Here is a 17483-nt window from a genome sequence, read left to right as displayed (position 1 = left end):
AAATAAAACTTCAGGACATGAGCACTGAGTCTGTTAAAGCACAACCTTAATAATGTTGCATGACTGAAAACAGTCATTCTGAAAGTGTCTGTATTTGTGTTTGTGTTCCTGTGCATTTCTGCCAATTTGGACACTAGCCCACAGCTAAATTGCAGCTAGCAGACATTCAGATGTTTGAGTGGAATATTTTTATGCTGTATAGTGGTGCTCTGCTGATGGATTTCTGCTTTCACTTACTGATCGTTAGATTGATTTTCAGCTAATAAGTAAAACAACACATATACACACAACATAGTTTACAGATATCTCCCAGATGGTCTATTGTTATTATTTGCTTGTGTCTGCCTTTTTGTTACATATTTCAATTCATGGTGGTCTAAAATATCTGGAAAGAGCTCTGTATTCCTGTTTATCTCAATGATAGTTACTCTGTTGCGCAGTATCCCCTTGAAGTACCTGATTTGAAATCTGCTATTCTGAAACTTGTCAGGACATTTTTCATTTTGAAAACATGAACCGATTCACAGGCTTTTTAAAGGAATTAAAGAGATAGTTCTCACTTGAAATCATATGGACAAAATGTATTTTGCTACCCACTTAAAAATATTCAAATCTTGGTCCAGGTCAGGATACAGTATTGATGTATTGAAATGACAATGTCCCATTTTTAAAGGATTCATAAACAAGTCCACAAAATCAGTATAAATGATTAATTTACAAATCAGAGCAATTGGTTCTTGTACTGCATTGCAAGCATAACTTTAGAAGACTTGAAATATGCATTGTACTATATAATCCATGTTTATTCCACTTTTATAATTGTTTTATTCAATATTTTGGTGCTTATTTGTCATCTTGCAGTTTGACGGCCACAGAATGCACTTGTGCTTTGTAAATCATACAGGCTTAAAATGAGAGTAACTATCCCTTTAATATAAACTCGAACACTTAAACTCAAATATTCAGAAACACTCCTGTAGTTTTGTGTAATTGATGTGTGACTCATTCACTTCCTCTCTCTTCAGCTGCTGCCTGTGACTCAGATCCTGTCGTGAGGGTGGATGATGCTAACTCTAGTTCAGTGGTCCTGACACCTGTATCGGAGGTGTCATCTGCGGACCTGTCTGTCTCCTCGCCTCACTTCCAGACCCCGGACGGTCTGCTGGAACCCACCGGTGCCCCCAGCGAGCCAGTCGCTCAGCATGACAACCCTACGGGGGACACACCGGCAGAGAAAGACCCCAAAAAGACCAAACAACATCTGCATTGCCCCATCTGCAAAGTCACAGTCAACTCCACCACTCAGATGGATGCTCACAATAGTGGTGCATATCTTTCTTTATTCATTTATTTATTTACACTACCATTCAAAGGCTTGCGTTTAGTAAGAATTTTTTAAAGAAATTAATCAAAAGTGTCGGTAAATACATTATTAATGTTACAAAAGATTTCTATTTCGAGTAATTACTGTCCTTTTAAACTTACTAATCATTAATCCTGTTTCCAAAAATATTAAGCATAACTTTTTTCAACATTGCTAATAAGAAATGTTACTTGAGCAGCAAATCAACATATTAGAATGATTTTGTTTAAAGTTTGTTCAAAAATAATATTACAACAGTAATATTCTTAAATATTACTGTTGTAATATTATTTTTGAACAAATAAATGCATAAGAGACTTCTTTCAAAAACTTTAAATTCTTACTGATCGTTAACTTTTTTTGTTTTTTAACTCATGAATCAACCTCATAAATGAATAAACAAATGTGAATAATCTAACAAATCTTTTTCATCATACAGCATTAAAATTTTATCAGCTTCATAACAAACACTAATTAGTTTTTTAATGATATTGTACCTATAGACCTAATTATAGACTGTTACTTCATAATTATTCAACACCTTTGTTTTACACATTTTCGTTTTGAAGATAATTTCATAAATTCAATGAATTTAGTTTGTGTGCATAAATAAGTAACCTTCATCATGTGAATTCCTTACTTTTCCGCTCTTCACAGGCACCAAGCATAAACTAATGATGGAAGGACAGAGCGTTCTGCCACGACGACGAGGGAAGGCAATGTCGTCCCGCCCCTCTTGTAAAAGCAAGCGATTGGCCAGTAAGGGGAGTGTGGGTGTGGCCAGCAAGAGCTTCTGCTGTGAAGTCTGCGAGATTCATGTTAACTCTGAGACTCAACTTAGCCAGGTAACATAAAACAAATTAGCTCACATGCATGTGACACACTGGAATATCGGAAAAAAATGTTTTAAGTAACATTATTGCTCAGAGACCATCTTTGGGTCCTAATTTGCCATTTTAGACTAAAATTTAAATCCAGCCTTGTTCACATTTCTGTGTTCTCTACTACTTAACCTAGCCTAACTAGCTGTTTTTATAGCCAATACAGTAACTAGTAGCTACTGACACATAGTTTATTCTGTTGGTATTGGCAGTTTGTCTCACTTTTTCTCAGAAGAAACACATCTCTATGGCCACGTTTGTTACCTGGTACAGTTGTGCTTTCCCACATAAACAAATTAAATGTAAAAATGTATAAACCTTTGCTCTGCAATTTATTTAAACCGAGTAAACATTTGCATTTGGATGTCTGGGTTGAGCTTTCAATGTTACAGGAACATGTTAGTCAGCCTAAGACAAGTCATTTTAACAGATCTAATGTGTGTTTCCAGTGCATATTGACTGACTGAAGTTAAGTTGCTGAAACCCCATCTGTGCTGGTTACTTGTTAATGTGAAAATCTTCTAGCATTCAATTTCTACACACACAAGCTTTGTTCATGGATCATGACCACAGCAAATTTCTCATCATTCATAACCATTCTTGTGTGAATTGTTGCATTTAATTGCAGCAATTTACCTAAAATGCTTCTACAAACTTTACACTTTTTTCAGTTTGTGTGATGAATGAGGAATTTGTGTGTGTGTTGTTGGCCTGGTGTCCACTCAGGCCTGAGGAACATGACATTTAATGGTATTTCATGCTTCCCTTAAGCTGTCTCTGAAGTGTAAAGTAAACAAGATGAAGAAGAAAAAGAAAGAGAGGGCAGGGAAAGAGGTTAAAGGTATTAAAAAGTTAAAGCTATTTAAGGAAAAAGGAAAAACTGCTCTTATTTTAACTATCTCATTATAAAACACCAAGGTTGTAATATATCAGGCTTGAAAATGCACCATTAAAAATACACCATTATTTCTGTATGTGTTTAGCACATGAACAGCCGAAGGCATAAGGATAGACTGGCTGGGAAGCCCCCGAAGCCCAAGTTCAACCCTCACACCAAGAGCCAGCCTACCTCAGCAGCATCGGTGAGCACGGTTACACTTACTGTGATTTACATGCTAATAGTCATGTGTACCTGTAGCTCAAACAGTAGCATAGCAAGGTGCTAGCAATGTCAAAGTCATGAGTTCAATTCCCAGAAAATTCATGTTGAAATGTAAATCCTGAATGCAGTGCAAGTCTTTTTGGATAGAAGCACCTACCAGATATAGAAATGTAAATGTAATAGTCATATTCAGCTTATCAGTACAGAATACTCAAATATGATTGTATCATATGCTGATGTAGTACAAATGCATATTTAAATCCAGAGTTAATTTTAACAATAGGACTGATGATGATTGACAGGACAAAATAATAAAGCATACCTCTTCTCAGCATGACAGAGAGGAAAGGGAAAAGGGAGAGAAAGTTATTGAGGGGAGGATGCAGCAAACAGGCTCATCATGATACAAGGAGTAATTTTGCGTAATTAAAATGATTTTTATGTCTGCTACACACACACATGATTATAGCAGCTCTTCTGATCTGTTCCAGCAGGGTGTCAGATGGAACGGTTATGCAGGTAGCGCAGTGTCCGCTATGAAGAAAGTTATCAACCAATGCAATCTGTCCTCTCTGTCCTCACAGGTGAGTGACAGAACTTAAACCCCATTAACAGTCTCTTAAAGGTGTAGTGTATAGTTTATGCACTATATCACAGCAATATAAAAAAAAAATATGACAATATATATCAAAAAAAAAAACAAAAGAAAAATAAAAAAACTTTAAAAAAAACATTCTCCTAATGGTCCCACGGTAGGAAATATTTAAATAGATTAATAAATTATTCAAATTAAATACAAATTAACATGCCAAAACTAAAACACAAGAAATCAGGTTTTCCCCTTAATAACTCTTGTTATCTTTTTTCTTTTGTTTATTAGAAGATAGATTTCACAAAATGAATGTTTTTTTTAAATTAAATTACTAGATTCACAAAACCACATGAATTGTGGATAATTTTAGATTTAATACATATAAATTACTGCTGAAATGGATTTAAAAATATTAACTAATTAACCACATTTTTTTTTTTCTGAAATTAATCACGATTAATCCCACCTAAAGTAAGTTTTTTAAATACTTTTCCCTCTAATTTCTTTTTTGTTCTTTGCAATAATTTCACATTCAATATTCAAATTAATGTAGAAACAACAAAAAGTTTTTACTAGCCATTTCAGAGTGAAAATTGTTTCACCACCAACTTTTCAGTGTAGTGGCACAGAAATTTTTCACTGCATCATCAAAAATAGCTTTGCAGTGTAGTGGCACAGAAATTTTTCACTGCATCATCAAAAATAGCTTTGTGGTATCATAATGATTCATTCTGTCTCTCTCTCTCTCTTTCTCTCTCTCTCTCTCAGACTAAACTGGTTCTACAGAAGCAATTGACTAAAAATCTGACCGCCAGCTTCCTTTCCACCCCCTTAACTCCTCCCACCCTCTGCACAGTCGCAGCCAATCCTCTAGCGCTGCGACACCCGCCGGGCACTACTTTCATTCAGACGCCCATCCTCGGCCCTGCCCTCTTTAGGCCAGCGCCCGGACCTCTGAGAGCAACACACACTCCCATCATATTTTCCCCTTATTGATCACCTCAGAACAACACAAAACAAACACGCTCTTACAACAAGAGTGTTCACACATTCACATACATTCACGTAATTTAGTTTTACGATCCGTTCTCAGTACTGACGGTCTCTGTGCAAACTTCGTCCGTGCTCCCGCTCTCTCCAAGCTGTATACACTTAAGTATATAAACACAAACACACACTCCCATAGTGTTCCCTGTCCTCCTCAAAAACTGTGACTCTAAGAGAGTCACTCTTGAACTATGCAGCAAAGGGAGAGAGAGTGTGTGAGAGAGATAGCGAGAGCGAGCAAGACCATATAAGGGAATATGGGCGGGGCCTCATTGATAACACCAGCCCACTATGCAGATGAACGGTTTAATGACAGGACAAGACTGATAAAGGAGTGAAAGAGCTATATAAAGGATAATTTGCTTTGCTTTATGAGATATTTATCATTGTACAGATATTAATCAGGTTTTTATTCAATAATTTATTAGAGAAAAGCCAATTTTAGAGACCTATAACTGCGCTAGCTGTTCGTTTAGTGAAGAAATGCAAACATCCCTTTACTTGATGCTTTTTTTAAATTATTTTCAATTGTTATTAGTCTGTCGTCATGTCGTTCTGCATGGATATGTTGCCATCGGTCTATGTATTCGCAAACATTTCGAGTAACCTCATCTGACCGGCTTTTGTTACAAACACAAACCTCATTGGTCTGTCAGTTTACAAATAATAACACAATAACACATAATTAAACACAAAAAAACAAAGATTACAATTCTAAAACAAAAAAACAAAAACACACAAACATCAAACACACACACACACACACACACACACACAGATACTCGCTACCAATCAGTGTTGTAATTTTCTCAGTGTTGATGCATAGATTAGATGATTTGAGATTGCAGATGCACACAGATACACACACACACACACAAAACATCCAATGAGATGATTACGGTTCAGTCACAGTTTGACGTGGCCTTTTATATCCGCATATTTTGTTCTCAGTATTCCCTCATTACGGCCTCACAAAGGTCAGTGTGCCTGTCAAAAATCTGTCCGCGACCCATCTTGATTAAGATCTAAACCCTCACCATGTTCTTTGCTTGTGTGTGTGTGTGTGTGTGTGTGTGTGTGTGTGTGTGTGTGTGTGTGTGTGTGTGTGTGTGTGTGTGTGTGTTTGATCCAAAACCTGTCATGAGTTCATTACTCTCAATTTTATTCAGAATAACATTTTCAATTCTGGAAGCATCATTGAATTATTTGCACAGAGGAGCCATTGCCAAAACATAATGACCATTATGGCGGGTTACTGAATATACAACAATACTGTTAAAAGAAGTATTTTAAGATTATGTTTGAATAGCAACTTATTAAATTTCAGATATACATGTACAAGTATACAAGCGTTCCTGTCAGCCTGAACAGTCACAAACGCTTTGCCCCAGATCAGTGTCATCTGATGGTTTTGGATGGACTAATAAGACTGATCATCTGACTTCAGACCTGTAGAATTAGATGTTGCTGTTGAGTCCATGTTGTAACATTTTTCATCTGTCTGATTTTTTTTTTTTAATGTGCCCTAGCATACAAAGCTTTTTGTAAATATTTTATGAATACAGCTTTTAAAAGTCAATCATTAACATTTATAATATATACAATTAGAGTAAATATGTAGAATTTTATGAGATGTTTAATGTAGATTCTTTATGGTTATTGTAATTAATGTTATAATAAGAACAAGCTCTACTTGAAGTTATTACTTTTTGTCACCATTTCTGCAGAGACATGCGTACTGAAATAAGGAGATAATTTAATGCAAAGTAGATAGGATAATGTAGTTTTTACGTCAAATTGTTAATCAAAGCGCTTGCGAGAGAAAGAAGGCGACAGAATATAAAAAATATAGTTATAAACGGGCCGAGACTCAGACACCCAGACAAGGCCTCAGAGCCTGGAGTCACGGGTGAGTCTCAAGCCCACTCAGGGCTCTTGCTTTTCAGAGGATGGTTTGCCCTTGAGGGATTGAAGCCTGGGGCCTTGAACAGAGTTAACTAACAACAGCCATATTGACACTTCAAGAGGCACAACATGGACAAATTCAGCTTTTTTTCTGAGGACACTTTAGAACAAGGACTTTGCTTGGACTCCATGAATCAAATCTCTTATTTGTGTGTGCGTGTGTTTTGATAACTCCTGAACGTCAAACTGATCTCCATAAGGTCCAAGGAAGAACAAATAGCGAATGAGAAATAACATTGGTCCATCATTGGATACCTTCATGCTTTCTTGAGGCACAAGAAGACGTAACCGCACCATTCCTAGTTGTGTCGTCCTCATGAGGTCCACAGAGCAGATATGGCTGGTTATGATAGTGTCATGGTCTCTGGTAGGTGGATGATTTCACATGTTGTCCAAAAGTAACAATTCCAAAATATCTTTAAGGTTGTTTATTGGGATTTTATGTTGCTTTTTCAGTTCAGTGAAATTCAATCTTTAAGCAATAATGACAGAAACTGGAACCTTTTTAAGAAAACTGAAGATTACTCTGTTTCTTTCTCTCTCTCTCTGTCTTTAGTGTACATGTTTCTTCCCTTGTTCTCTTAATGTTGTGAGTCCTCTTGATGATGTAGTGCACAGTGTTTCTATTGCCAGTCTGGAGGACACTGGAAAGCTTAATATGACATTTTTCCCCCTTTATTTTACACCGATGGAATCTGTTTGTCACAGGACAGTCATGGAAACATCCGTTGCCAGCAGTGACAAGACAGTGGATGGCATTTCCTATTTCTTCCATGTTGGTTCAGGGCTACTTTGACTATTTGACTCAAACTGACTTGACTTACTTCCTGCACTAGTTTGCCTGCCTTGTGCAAAAATCTGTGTGTGTGTGTGTGTGTGTGTATATAAATCTCAAATTTTGCAGTATACTCATTAATGCCAAATTTGAGATTTTTTACAATAATCAAGTAGACTGCACATAAAACCTACGAGAGTGAAATTCTCATATAATCAAAAAGCACACACACACACAAAAGTTCATCCCATGAATGTGTTGGAAATGAGCCTCATGTGAAAATGTGCATGTGTGCGTGTAAACTGAAAAATATGTGTCCAATCCAACTAGATGTTTCTTAAGCATGAACAAGGATGAGAAGATTTCAATATCGCTTAAAAGGGACATGGCCAGTATTGCATAATTTAAATAATGACAGACATTATATATGTTTGTTGTTCTTTGTGCTCAATACATTTTTGTCTGTGACTGATCTAATATTGATCTAAATTGTCAGCTGACACAAAGGAAAACGTATTTCCATAGGATTTTGCGTCTTGGTTTTCTGTCTCATTTGCTCTTTCACTGTACAGGGTGTGTATGAATGCGTGAAGACATAATAAAGCAGAGAGAGAGAGAGAAATAAATCGATTAGACTTCCACCCCAGTGCTCTGGCTGTTCTTTTGGGGGCTGATGGGACTCCTGTATTGACTAGAGGATGACAGCTTGTCATGGCGTCTTGCTTTATAATGACAAACCTGTCGAAACTTCCCAGCTCGATGTAAACCCAGAAAAACTAGGCGAAAAATAGAAAAAAGTCTACCAACTGGTATTCTCGATAATACACACAGGCGCTCTCTCGTTTCAATCGTTCACCTCAACAAGTGTGCGCCATCTTGTGTTTACAATGAGAACGGCAAGAATATCAAAGGGAACTGACAGATTTTCAAGTTTATATTCATTAAAAATTTTAAGTTTAGAATATTTTTAGTAGTAGTATATCCATTGTTATTAATAACAAATTGGCATGGATTCAGATTTTTACAAATGTGTAAAAAAAAAAAATTTACTAAAAAAAATGAAAATGTTCGCCAGCAGAAAGCCCACCAAAATGTTTTAGGCACTTAATTAGTAGTCGATGTACACAATCACAATCGTGCTCTTGACTGACCCAAGCTCTGCGCCACGCAGGTGCCCCAAGGAACGTTTTTAGAACTTTGGCTTGGTTCGTTTAAAGTTGTCAACATTTCTCCAGTAACATTAATAGTGTTTTCGTTCGTTGAAGTTTTTGTTTTTTTGGTCTTTGTTATCGTTCTTAAATCGTTAGCACAAAAATTCTATTTTTCCCCCCGAGACATTTTAGTTTGTTTAACGTTATCAATACCGCTAGAACGTTCAGGAAAAAATTTAAAGTTTGCAAAATTATAAAATCGAATGTCCCATTAACGATCGCATTACCAAGAAAGTTCAGAGAACTTTCAAAAATGATACTTCGCAACTTAATAGAAACGTATTGTGTTAACAGGGTCTATGCATTATTTGTATCATGCTTTGATTCACTAAATACACATATTCATACAAAAGTATATTTATATTTTATTAAAGTCAATAATTATTCCATTCTACCATACCCCCTCAACCCCACAACTTCAAATCATGCAACCATTCTCCCTTTTGCTCTGTGATCTATAAGGTGTCACAGACCCTTTTAGAGAGTGCATTTTTGAAACTATATGTTGCGTTAAGTTGCAATATGTGTAGAGTATTGTGTAACGGCGGGTAAAAAATACATTTGCATAATGTGAAGCATTTGATCTGTGATCTGTAAACACTATTCATGCAGACTGATGCAAGCCTCATGAAAGAAGAGCAGCTTGAAGCAAGCATTAACTTTAGACATGGTTCAAGACACAGACACACACACTCTCCCTGGCAGAAGTGGAGAGCCCTCTATTATAAGGTCACTGCCGATCTAGACATGAACTAAATGAAATATCTACTCCGTAAAAAGATAGATAAAGGGCAAATAAAAGCAATTCTCTGGTTTACTCCTCCTGAAGAGACTGTCGGGCTCATTCAGATGGAAGATGGCTGCTGTGCTGTTAAGCGGACAGGATTTGAAGTGTGTGTACATTAACATTATTTTGGACCATTGTGTAAATTAAGCGTTAATTTAAAGATTTAGATTAGAAAAGATGAATGAGCGGGAAACAACTGCAGCCGAGCAGCTTTATTAAGATGCTCATACAGTCTTTGTTTCAGACAAAAATGCTTTTAAACAAACATGCCAAAATGTATTTAAAAGCAATCTCTGCTAAAAACAAGAATCAAATCTTCATAAGTCATACTTTTTCCATGTAAACTGAAATTAAATCTACTGTATATGTTCACAATTGATAGCTAACATTACATAATATGACTGACTACTCATGAAATACAGTCATCAGGGTAAAAAGTACAACGGCACAGTGGTGAACTCACTCACTCACAATCAAACAAACTCAAACAAATTTCACTTACTTAGATGTTCTTATGGAATAGATCAGTAAACATTTTAACAGGAATGTGTCTGACACAAAATATAAACACCTGAAAATAAGTAAAACATCCATGCAGTCCGCTTAACTAAATTAAGACAATCTTCTGTCAAGTTGACATCACAAAAGAGCAGTCATCATGGCACAAATCTCATTAAATGTCAAAATTGAACACAAGTTGAATCATCCTAGCTGATTTCACATAGGATATAACAACTTTTTGCAATGTAGATATATATATATATATATATATATATATATATATATATATATATTTCAGTGTAAAAGCAGAATTTTTTGTCAGTCATTTGCTTCAAGATAAGCACGAGAGAAATATATCACAGCAACACATGGATTCTATCCTGTATGTTTAAGAATATAAAACTTCATTAATGCAGTAACTTCATACAGTGTGCTAAACTTACAGTGGCACTCCAAGTTCAAATTTTTCAAAAGATATTAAATCGAGCGTCTGTTGATGTCACTCTTTAGAGATTTGCCTGGCAGCTCTCTTCTAACATATCTTTATGTTACTCTATCAGCACTATTGCTGTCTTCTGCATCTCTAGCTGTCCAGGGAGCCGCTGCCCTTGTTCTTGTTGCGGCTGAGTGGGAAGGTGGATTTGCTCTGAGGCTGGGTCATTTTGCTGGCCAGATGGGTAAAGGGCTCAATGAGCGTTCGTCTGTCGGTCACAGAGACCTCCCACAGCCTGACCTTCTCCTGCCGTGCCCACTGCTGAGCCGCCTCACTGTCCACCCTCCTCTGATCCTGCAGGTCCAGCTTAGTACCCACAACAACAATAGTCACCTGTGAGACAGAGACAGAACCTTTCTTTACATTTATTTCATGATGTCTGCTTACAATGTCATTTTTTTAGTTTGAAAATGTTTCATGTGTTTCTCAAAATTTCAATTAAAATTGGACTCCTCATGAGTCATTCAAAAATTGGGGTGGCAAGACTTTTTAATGTTTTATGCTTTTTAACTTTTTACGCTTATGCTCACCAAGGTTGTGTTTATTTAATAAAAATACAGTAAAACTGTAATTTTATGAAATATTAGCAAAACAACTGTTTTCTATTTTAATGTATTCTAAAATGTAATTTATTTCTGTGATGCAAAGCTGAATGTTCAGCATCATTACTCCAGTCTTCAGTGTCACATGCAAATATTTTTGTACACAGCTAACGAAATCACGCCCAAAGCACGGTACCCCCATTTTAAGATCAACAAAACATCTTCACTTCTCAAAAATTATGTAAACATCAAACTAAAACAATCCCAAAACGGCCTGACACAAAAATTTACACAACCTTTGACCGGGTGGTGTGCAATCTGTGCATAGGAAACACACAGACCTCTTTTTTGTCACGGCAGCGGTCGATGTCTTTCTTCAGGGCCTCTACGCGTTTGAAGGACTCTTTGCTGTCGATGCTGTAGACGAGCACGAAGCCGTCGGCGAAAGTGAAGTAGTGTCGCGGAAACTCATGACCATCGCGCAGGCCGCGCGTGTCGTAAAACCGCACCTGCTCTCGGGTGCCGCGGTCCGTTTCCACAGACCCGATGTAAATGTCCTCCAGTGTCTCCATGGTCTCTGAACCTGCCAGACCGGTACCATAAGAATCTGTACTGCTCAGTTATTAGGGTTTAAGGAATGTCTCGTGCCAGGCGGCTGCTGTCGTGACACTCACCTGCGACATGGTTGGCGTACAGTAACTGCTCCAGAACCGCGGTTTTCCCCACCGAGCCCTGGCCACACACCACCACCTTACAGCTCTTACCCATGATCACTTACAGCCGCGCAGTCTTCATTAAAGGATAGGAATACACTAGAGATAAAAGGTGGGTTGTAGAACCTGTTACAACGACAGAATACTGACGTGCAATAATAATAATAACGCTTTATGCAACAGTCAAATGAGCGCTGCCCACACTTGTTTGCATAAACCTGCTGCCCCTGTACATCGTCAGAGTGTATCAGATTACTGTATCATCGAATACTTGATTGTGTTAATCTTTGATAAGTATTAAATGCATTAAAGAAAATAAAAGAAGCGTTTAAGAAAAAACTGGACTTACCGCACTCTCTTCCTGTTTATGTCAGATTTCAGCCTTCGACGAAATTTGACACCAGTTCCGTTGAGCTGAAGAGCGCACTCTCTGTCCGGAGGACAACAACACACGCCGCTACATGAATTACAGGGGTATTACATGGGTATTACAAAAACATGTAAAAAAAAAAAAAAACAACGACAAAACAACAACACGTAAGCATGTAAACCTTTGGAACTGCATGTGGAGAAATACATACATACATAAAGAAACAGAAATGATATTGTACAAATACATTCAGGAGAACATTAATGAGCATTCGACATAACATTTAAAAGAAAACGCAGAAAGAAAAACACATAAGCAAACTAATGAATATAGTAAAAATGATAAATAGGCATACATATATTTAAAAAAATAGGCTGATGTCATTTAAAAGCCATTAACTACAAATAAAGAAAAAATATATCAAATCAACTGGAAAAAGTCGACAAGTAGGAGGAAAGTAGATTAGGTAAACCTTCTAAATAGTATATACTAAAAACGGAATCTGCCACATTAATATTTGTTATCGTATAGCTATTCATTATTCATCTAACACATCATGATGTAGCATAGTCATATATGCAGAAGTCGTGAAGGAGCATTGGTTGCACACACCTTCTCGATGAATACACTTTCTTAACTGAATGAGATTTGAATAAAGGGGAATAAAACATTTTGGTGGTGAATCACTCTGTATTTTTACTGAATCGATTGGATGAATGAATGATTCAGTTATTCGGCTGAACACCTGTGATAGTACACAGGATTGATGACTCACTCACTACATCAACTGAAATTAAATAACACTAGCACTAAATTTAGTATAGGCCATAAAATCTAAATAATTTGGCTTTTAAAGCAAAAGTTCAATAATGTATAACCATACCTACCAAATACAATCATCTCTGAAAAACATGAAAGCTGTAAAATGTGGTCATTCCATGCAGCTAGCTACTATTAGTATACAATTATTTTATTGTAATTTTCTTGTTTCCTTTTAACTTTTGATTTTATTTTTTGCAATTTATCCTAAATTACCCCCTTAATGTATTTGCAGCTAAATCTTTAAAACCAATTTAAAAAATATTACACTTATCCTATGAGGCATTCAGTCATACAAAAACACGTATGACGGTCATTTGTCGCCCCCTACTGACGTAGCGCAACGTCACCTGCGACCACCGAGCGAATCTTTTAATTTAAGTGAACTGATTCAAAAGATTCGAGTCACGGACGTGAATCAAAATTCCTACATAAAAATAAATAAATTCTGTAAGATGTTTCACATAATTTTAATAGTTACTACTGGTGTCCATAGAGATATCTGTGCAGTCCCTTTACAATGTAAAGAGGAACGGCTAGTTTTTGAAAAACTACTGGAACCGTTAATTTAACCAACTAGACAGAATGTTTTGATTTGAACTTCAGTGCACTTTTGTTTCTCACAATTGTTTCTGCACGCTGTCTCACGATACTGTTTCTCGAATATCCGTTGACCTACTATGGGCACAGTGCGCAGGGCAGCGGAAGGCGGAGCTGAAGGCGGTATGAAAGCCTCGCACGCCGTCGCGTCCCTCCGCCTCTCTACAGCAAAATGGCGACTGTTGACTTCGACTCGCCCGCGGATCCAGAGATGGACTTGACCAGCGACGAGGAGTTAGAGAGGTACCAGACAAGAGCGAGCACTTTAATCAGATGCCGGCCGATCCGCTTGTGAGGTATCTGTGTTTTGGGGAAGCCGAGATCGGGCTCGCGGTTATGTAAAGTCCCTGAGACCGCGACTGCCGCATAACTTGAAAATCAAGGGGTGACTATGGCCTAGTGTGCCGGGCAGCTGCTTTTAGTGCTGGGGAGCCTGCTGTTGCTCTTGTGTCTTTAAATGAGCTTTGAGCTTTTAAAACGATGATCAAGGGTGCCGTGCATCGTGTTATTTCGACAGATGTGCAGTAACGTTACTCCGTGACACAGTTTTAGGGTAAGAATTGGGTCGAAGGCAGCGTGACATCATTGCTCTTAAGAGCACAATGCAGACGCACTTAAACCCAAAGACAGGACAGCAGAAACATCCAGCTGTTCGCCAGTGACGCACTGCTGCCTTAAATATGTCAAACAGTTATAGTTGTTGAGTGTTAACCTTAGCAACTTGGGTGACTAACGTTACAATGCTAAAAAACGCACACGCGTACAGAGGAAATGACGTTCTGTCCCTGCGGGTCTCCTGTATTTGCAGGCCAAAACTTTTGACACATGCTTAGGCGTTTTGTCCGAGGTGATGTTATTAATTCACATGGCGTTTCAATTATATTTATTCAGTGTTTAGTGTCATTAAAGTCAAGACGTGAATTTGACCAAGGAGTGTGTGTGTGTGTATATATATATATATATATATATATATATATATATATATATATATATATATATATATATATATATATATAATAAAAGGACTAGTGACGTTCGCTCTCTATAATTAGTGGTTCACTTCTGGAACTTTCTGTTTGAAGTCTCTGTGGGCGGATGGAGGCATGACGTGAACATGCATCGGTTATCAGACTGCAACTGGACGCGCGAGAATTTAACCTCGTGTCTGACATAACTTTCCTCATGTGAAGTGTAGTTGGAGTATTATCTGTCGGAGTCACACGCTACTATAGTGGTGCATTACAAACCTGATGTTCCTGTTGAACTCTAAGCACTTCACTTGACGGCCCTGGAGCACAAAAGCAGTCATAAGTAGCACAGGTATATTTGTAGCAATAGCCAAAAATACATTGTATAGGTCAAAATGATAGATTTTTCTTTTATGCCAAAGATCATTAGGATATTAAGTAAAGATCATGTTCCATGAATATATTTTACAAATTCCGTACTGTAAAAATATTAAAAATTATTTTTGATTAGTAATATGCATTGCTAAGAACTTCATTTGGACAGCTTTAAAGCCGATTTTATCAATATTTAGATTTTTTTTGGCACCGTCAGATTCCAGATTTTCAAATAGTTGTATCTCAGCCAGATATTGTCCTATCCTAACAAACCATGGAAAGCTGATTTATTCAGCTTTCACATGTTCAGTATAAATCTCAGTTTGAAAAAAATGACTCTTATGACTGGTTTTGTAGTCCAGGGTCTCCTATAATTTGTCTGCTGTTGTTTTAATAGATTGAGTTACAGTTTCCAATGTAACTCTAAATACATGTAAATTGGACTAATATTGCAACAGTTGGGCTCCGGAAGTAAAAATCCCATTCATTTTCATTCCTCTAAAGACAGACCTGCTGTGAGCTATGAGGATGTTAATCGATGGTATATGCTTTTGCTGAAGCCATCAGCCTGCATTATTTCAATTTATTTTTTAAATAATCATGTTCAACTAATGAAAAATTAAATTACCCATGATTTGGCAGAGAAATGTCCACCAGTTAGAATCAAAATGGGTATCAATGTATGCATATTTGATTTTGTATTCTCCATCATTTTAACTTCATGTTATTTGCAATGCTTCATGGGATTGTAGTTCTTTCTCTCAATAAAATTAAGTACACAGTCTTGTATCTTCTTTTTTTTTTTTTCTTTTCTTTCAGATTTTCAGTTGTTTTGCTTCAAATGAAAGTTTGTATTGTTGTGATTCACTTCATGGTTGGATTGGTTAAAGGTTAAGCTCTTAATCTGAGGTAAGAAAAATTAATGGGAAAAATGCTTCCGGAACAAAGGCTTTTGAAAAAGTTCGCAGGTGCTAAACGCACTTATAGGAAACAACTACTGTGTGTCATGACTTAAAGGGATAGCTCACCCAAAATGAAAATGTTTATCTGCTTACCCCCAAGGTATCCAAGATGTAGGTGACTATTTCTTCAGTAGAACACAAACTGAGATTTTTAACTCAAACCGTTGCAGTCTGTCAGTCATATAATGTCAGTGGATGGGAATCACGGCTTTGAGAGTCATAAAACATACACAAACAAAATCAAACTAAACCCTGGGGCTTGTGATGATACATTGATGTGTAAAAACACAAAACGATAGGTCTGAAAAAAACTGAACAGTATTTATATAGTTTTTTACCTCCAATTCATAGCAATGTCCGAACTGTTCTGAGCGTGTTCACGTCGTCGTCTTCAGTCTTTGCGTGAGGCGTCTTTTTTCTTATTGCTTTACGGCGGATTGCAGACTTATAAGTGCATTACCACCACATATCTCTCAAATGGACCACTGACACTCTATCTACAATCTCAATTAGGAGTGTCAATGGTCCATTTGAGAGATAGGTGGCGGTAATGCACTTATAAAAGGGTTTAATTTGGTTTTGTTTGTGTATGATTTATGACTCTCAAAACCATGTTTCCCGTCCACTTACATTATAAGACTGACAGACTTACATTATAAGTATATAAGACCGATTTAAAAATCTTTGTGTTCCTCTGAAGAAACAAAATCACCTACATCTTAGATGCCCTGGGGGTAAGCAGATAAACATTTTCATTTTTGGGTGATCTATCCCTTTAATTGTGCATGTGATCTAAAGCATTGTCAGCTCCTGTGCCTGCTCTACCAATGATTCACTTCATTACGTCATTCTCTCTCACAGAAAGCACCAGTCTGCTTTTGGTTTGCAGATTAACTGGAGGGTGCGAACAGTGACGTCTGAATAAAGCACTATATTTGCATGACTACACAGGTGGCACAGGACAAACACTTCGCTACAGCTGCTCTCTGTCTGAGGAGAGTGTGAGGTTGAACATTGGTGTGTGATTAAATAGGCTCAGCTGTTGACTGGTGTGTAAAACCCTCTCGAGAATATTCCAGAGATAATGGCGTCATTGACTAATATTTCATCCGTGTGATATGCAAGCAGGTTTTGATGAAGTGGATGGCATGCTCACTTGCTTTGCAGTTGTGGCAGGATGCGAGTAATTAGTTTGTTTGTGTCATTTGTGTCAATGTGTCTTATGATGTCACTGGGCTTTTGGTCAGCTTGACCTGAAACCAGGGTGAAGATAATCAAGGAAATCAGGGATTTACAAGAAAGGCTCTTAACGTCAGAATGAAATGAAAATTTAAAAAAACATAGTATTTTAAATGCAAGTGGATCTTATTGTTCATTAAAAAAGGAATGACTTTGTAATATGTAGTCAAAACTGGTG

At 37.1% G+C, this 17483-nt stretch overlaps 3 protein-coding genes across 10 annotated transcripts in view; 2 read left to right on the top strand and 1 right to left on the bottom strand.

The window, feature by feature from the left end:
• The window catches only part of LOC109055398 (zinc finger protein 385D-like), a 97306-nt gene extending 91657 nt beyond the window's left edge, over positions 1 to 5649 (top strand). For 6 of the 8 annotated variants that reach the window (XM_042720459.1, XM_042720464.1, XM_042720462.1 and 3 more), the window contains 5 exons: positions 1026 to 1325; positions 2021 to 2208; positions 3228 to 3326; positions 3838 to 3930; positions 4707 to 5649. In XM_042720459.1, the coding sequence (XP_042576393.1) occupies positions 1026 to 1325; positions 2021 to 2208; positions 3228 to 3326; positions 3838 to 3930; positions 4707 to 4934 (908 nt within the window). In that variant the 3' untranslated portion in view covers positions 4935 to 5649. The remainder of the gene's footprint in view (positions 1 to 1025; positions 1326 to 2020; positions 2209 to 3227; positions 3327 to 3837; positions 3931 to 4706) is intronic. The other 2 variants (XM_042720460.1, XM_042720463.1) reach the window with 1 other exon arrangement.
• Positions 5650 to 10503: 4854 nt separating this feature from the next.
• Positions 10504 to 12429, bottom strand: LOC109054891 (NF-kappa-B inhibitor-interacting Ras-like protein 2). The gene is made up of 4 exons (XM_042720458.1): positions 12322 to 12429; positions 11934 to 12071; positions 11601 to 11842; positions 10504 to 11050 (listed from the first exon to the last, which is right to left on the bottom strand). Exons 2-4 carry the CDS (start codon positions 12025 to 12027, stop codon positions 10808 to 10810), a joined length of 579 nt encoding a protein of 192 aa, XP_042576392.1. The 5' UTR covers positions 12028 to 12071; positions 12322 to 12429; the 3' UTR covers positions 10504 to 10807.
• Positions 12430 to 13826: 1397 nt separating this feature from the next.
• The window catches only part of LOC109054898 (dnaJ homolog subfamily C member 7-like), a 16945-nt gene continuing 13288 nt past the window's right edge, over positions 13827 to 17483 (top strand). The window contains 2 exon segments of the mRNA XM_042720454.1: positions 13827 to 13908; positions 13911 to 14004. Of these exon segments, the coding sequence (XP_042576388.1) occupies positions 13842 to 13908; positions 13911 to 14004 (161 nt within the window). The 5' untranslated portion in view covers positions 13827 to 13841.

This window comes from Cyprinus carpio, chromosome B3 (assembly GCF_018340385.1).
Source record: "Cyprinus carpio isolate SPL01 chromosome B3, ASM1834038v1, whole genome shotgun sequence".
NCBI classification, from domain to species: Eukaryota; Metazoa; Chordata; class Actinopteri; order Cypriniformes; family Cyprinidae; genus Cyprinus; species Cyprinus carpio.
This window is presented reverse-complemented; position numbering and strand designations above follow the sequence as displayed.

Excerpts from the sequence above, each read along its gene's own strand:
- LOC109054891 (XM_042720458.1), bottom strand. The coding sequence starts at position 12,027 with ATGGGTAAGAGCTGTAAGGTGGTGGTGTGTGGCCAGGGCTCGGTGGGG. Across the intron at positions 11,843-11,933 it reads GTACGCCAACCATGTCGCAG|GTTCAGAGACCATGGAGACA; the intron begins GTGAGTGTCACG and ends CCGGTCTGGCAG. Across the intron at positions 11,051-11,600 it reads GCTGCCGTGACAAAAAAGAG|GTGACTATTGTTGTTGTGGG; the intron begins GTCTGTGTGTTT and ends TCTGTCTCACAG.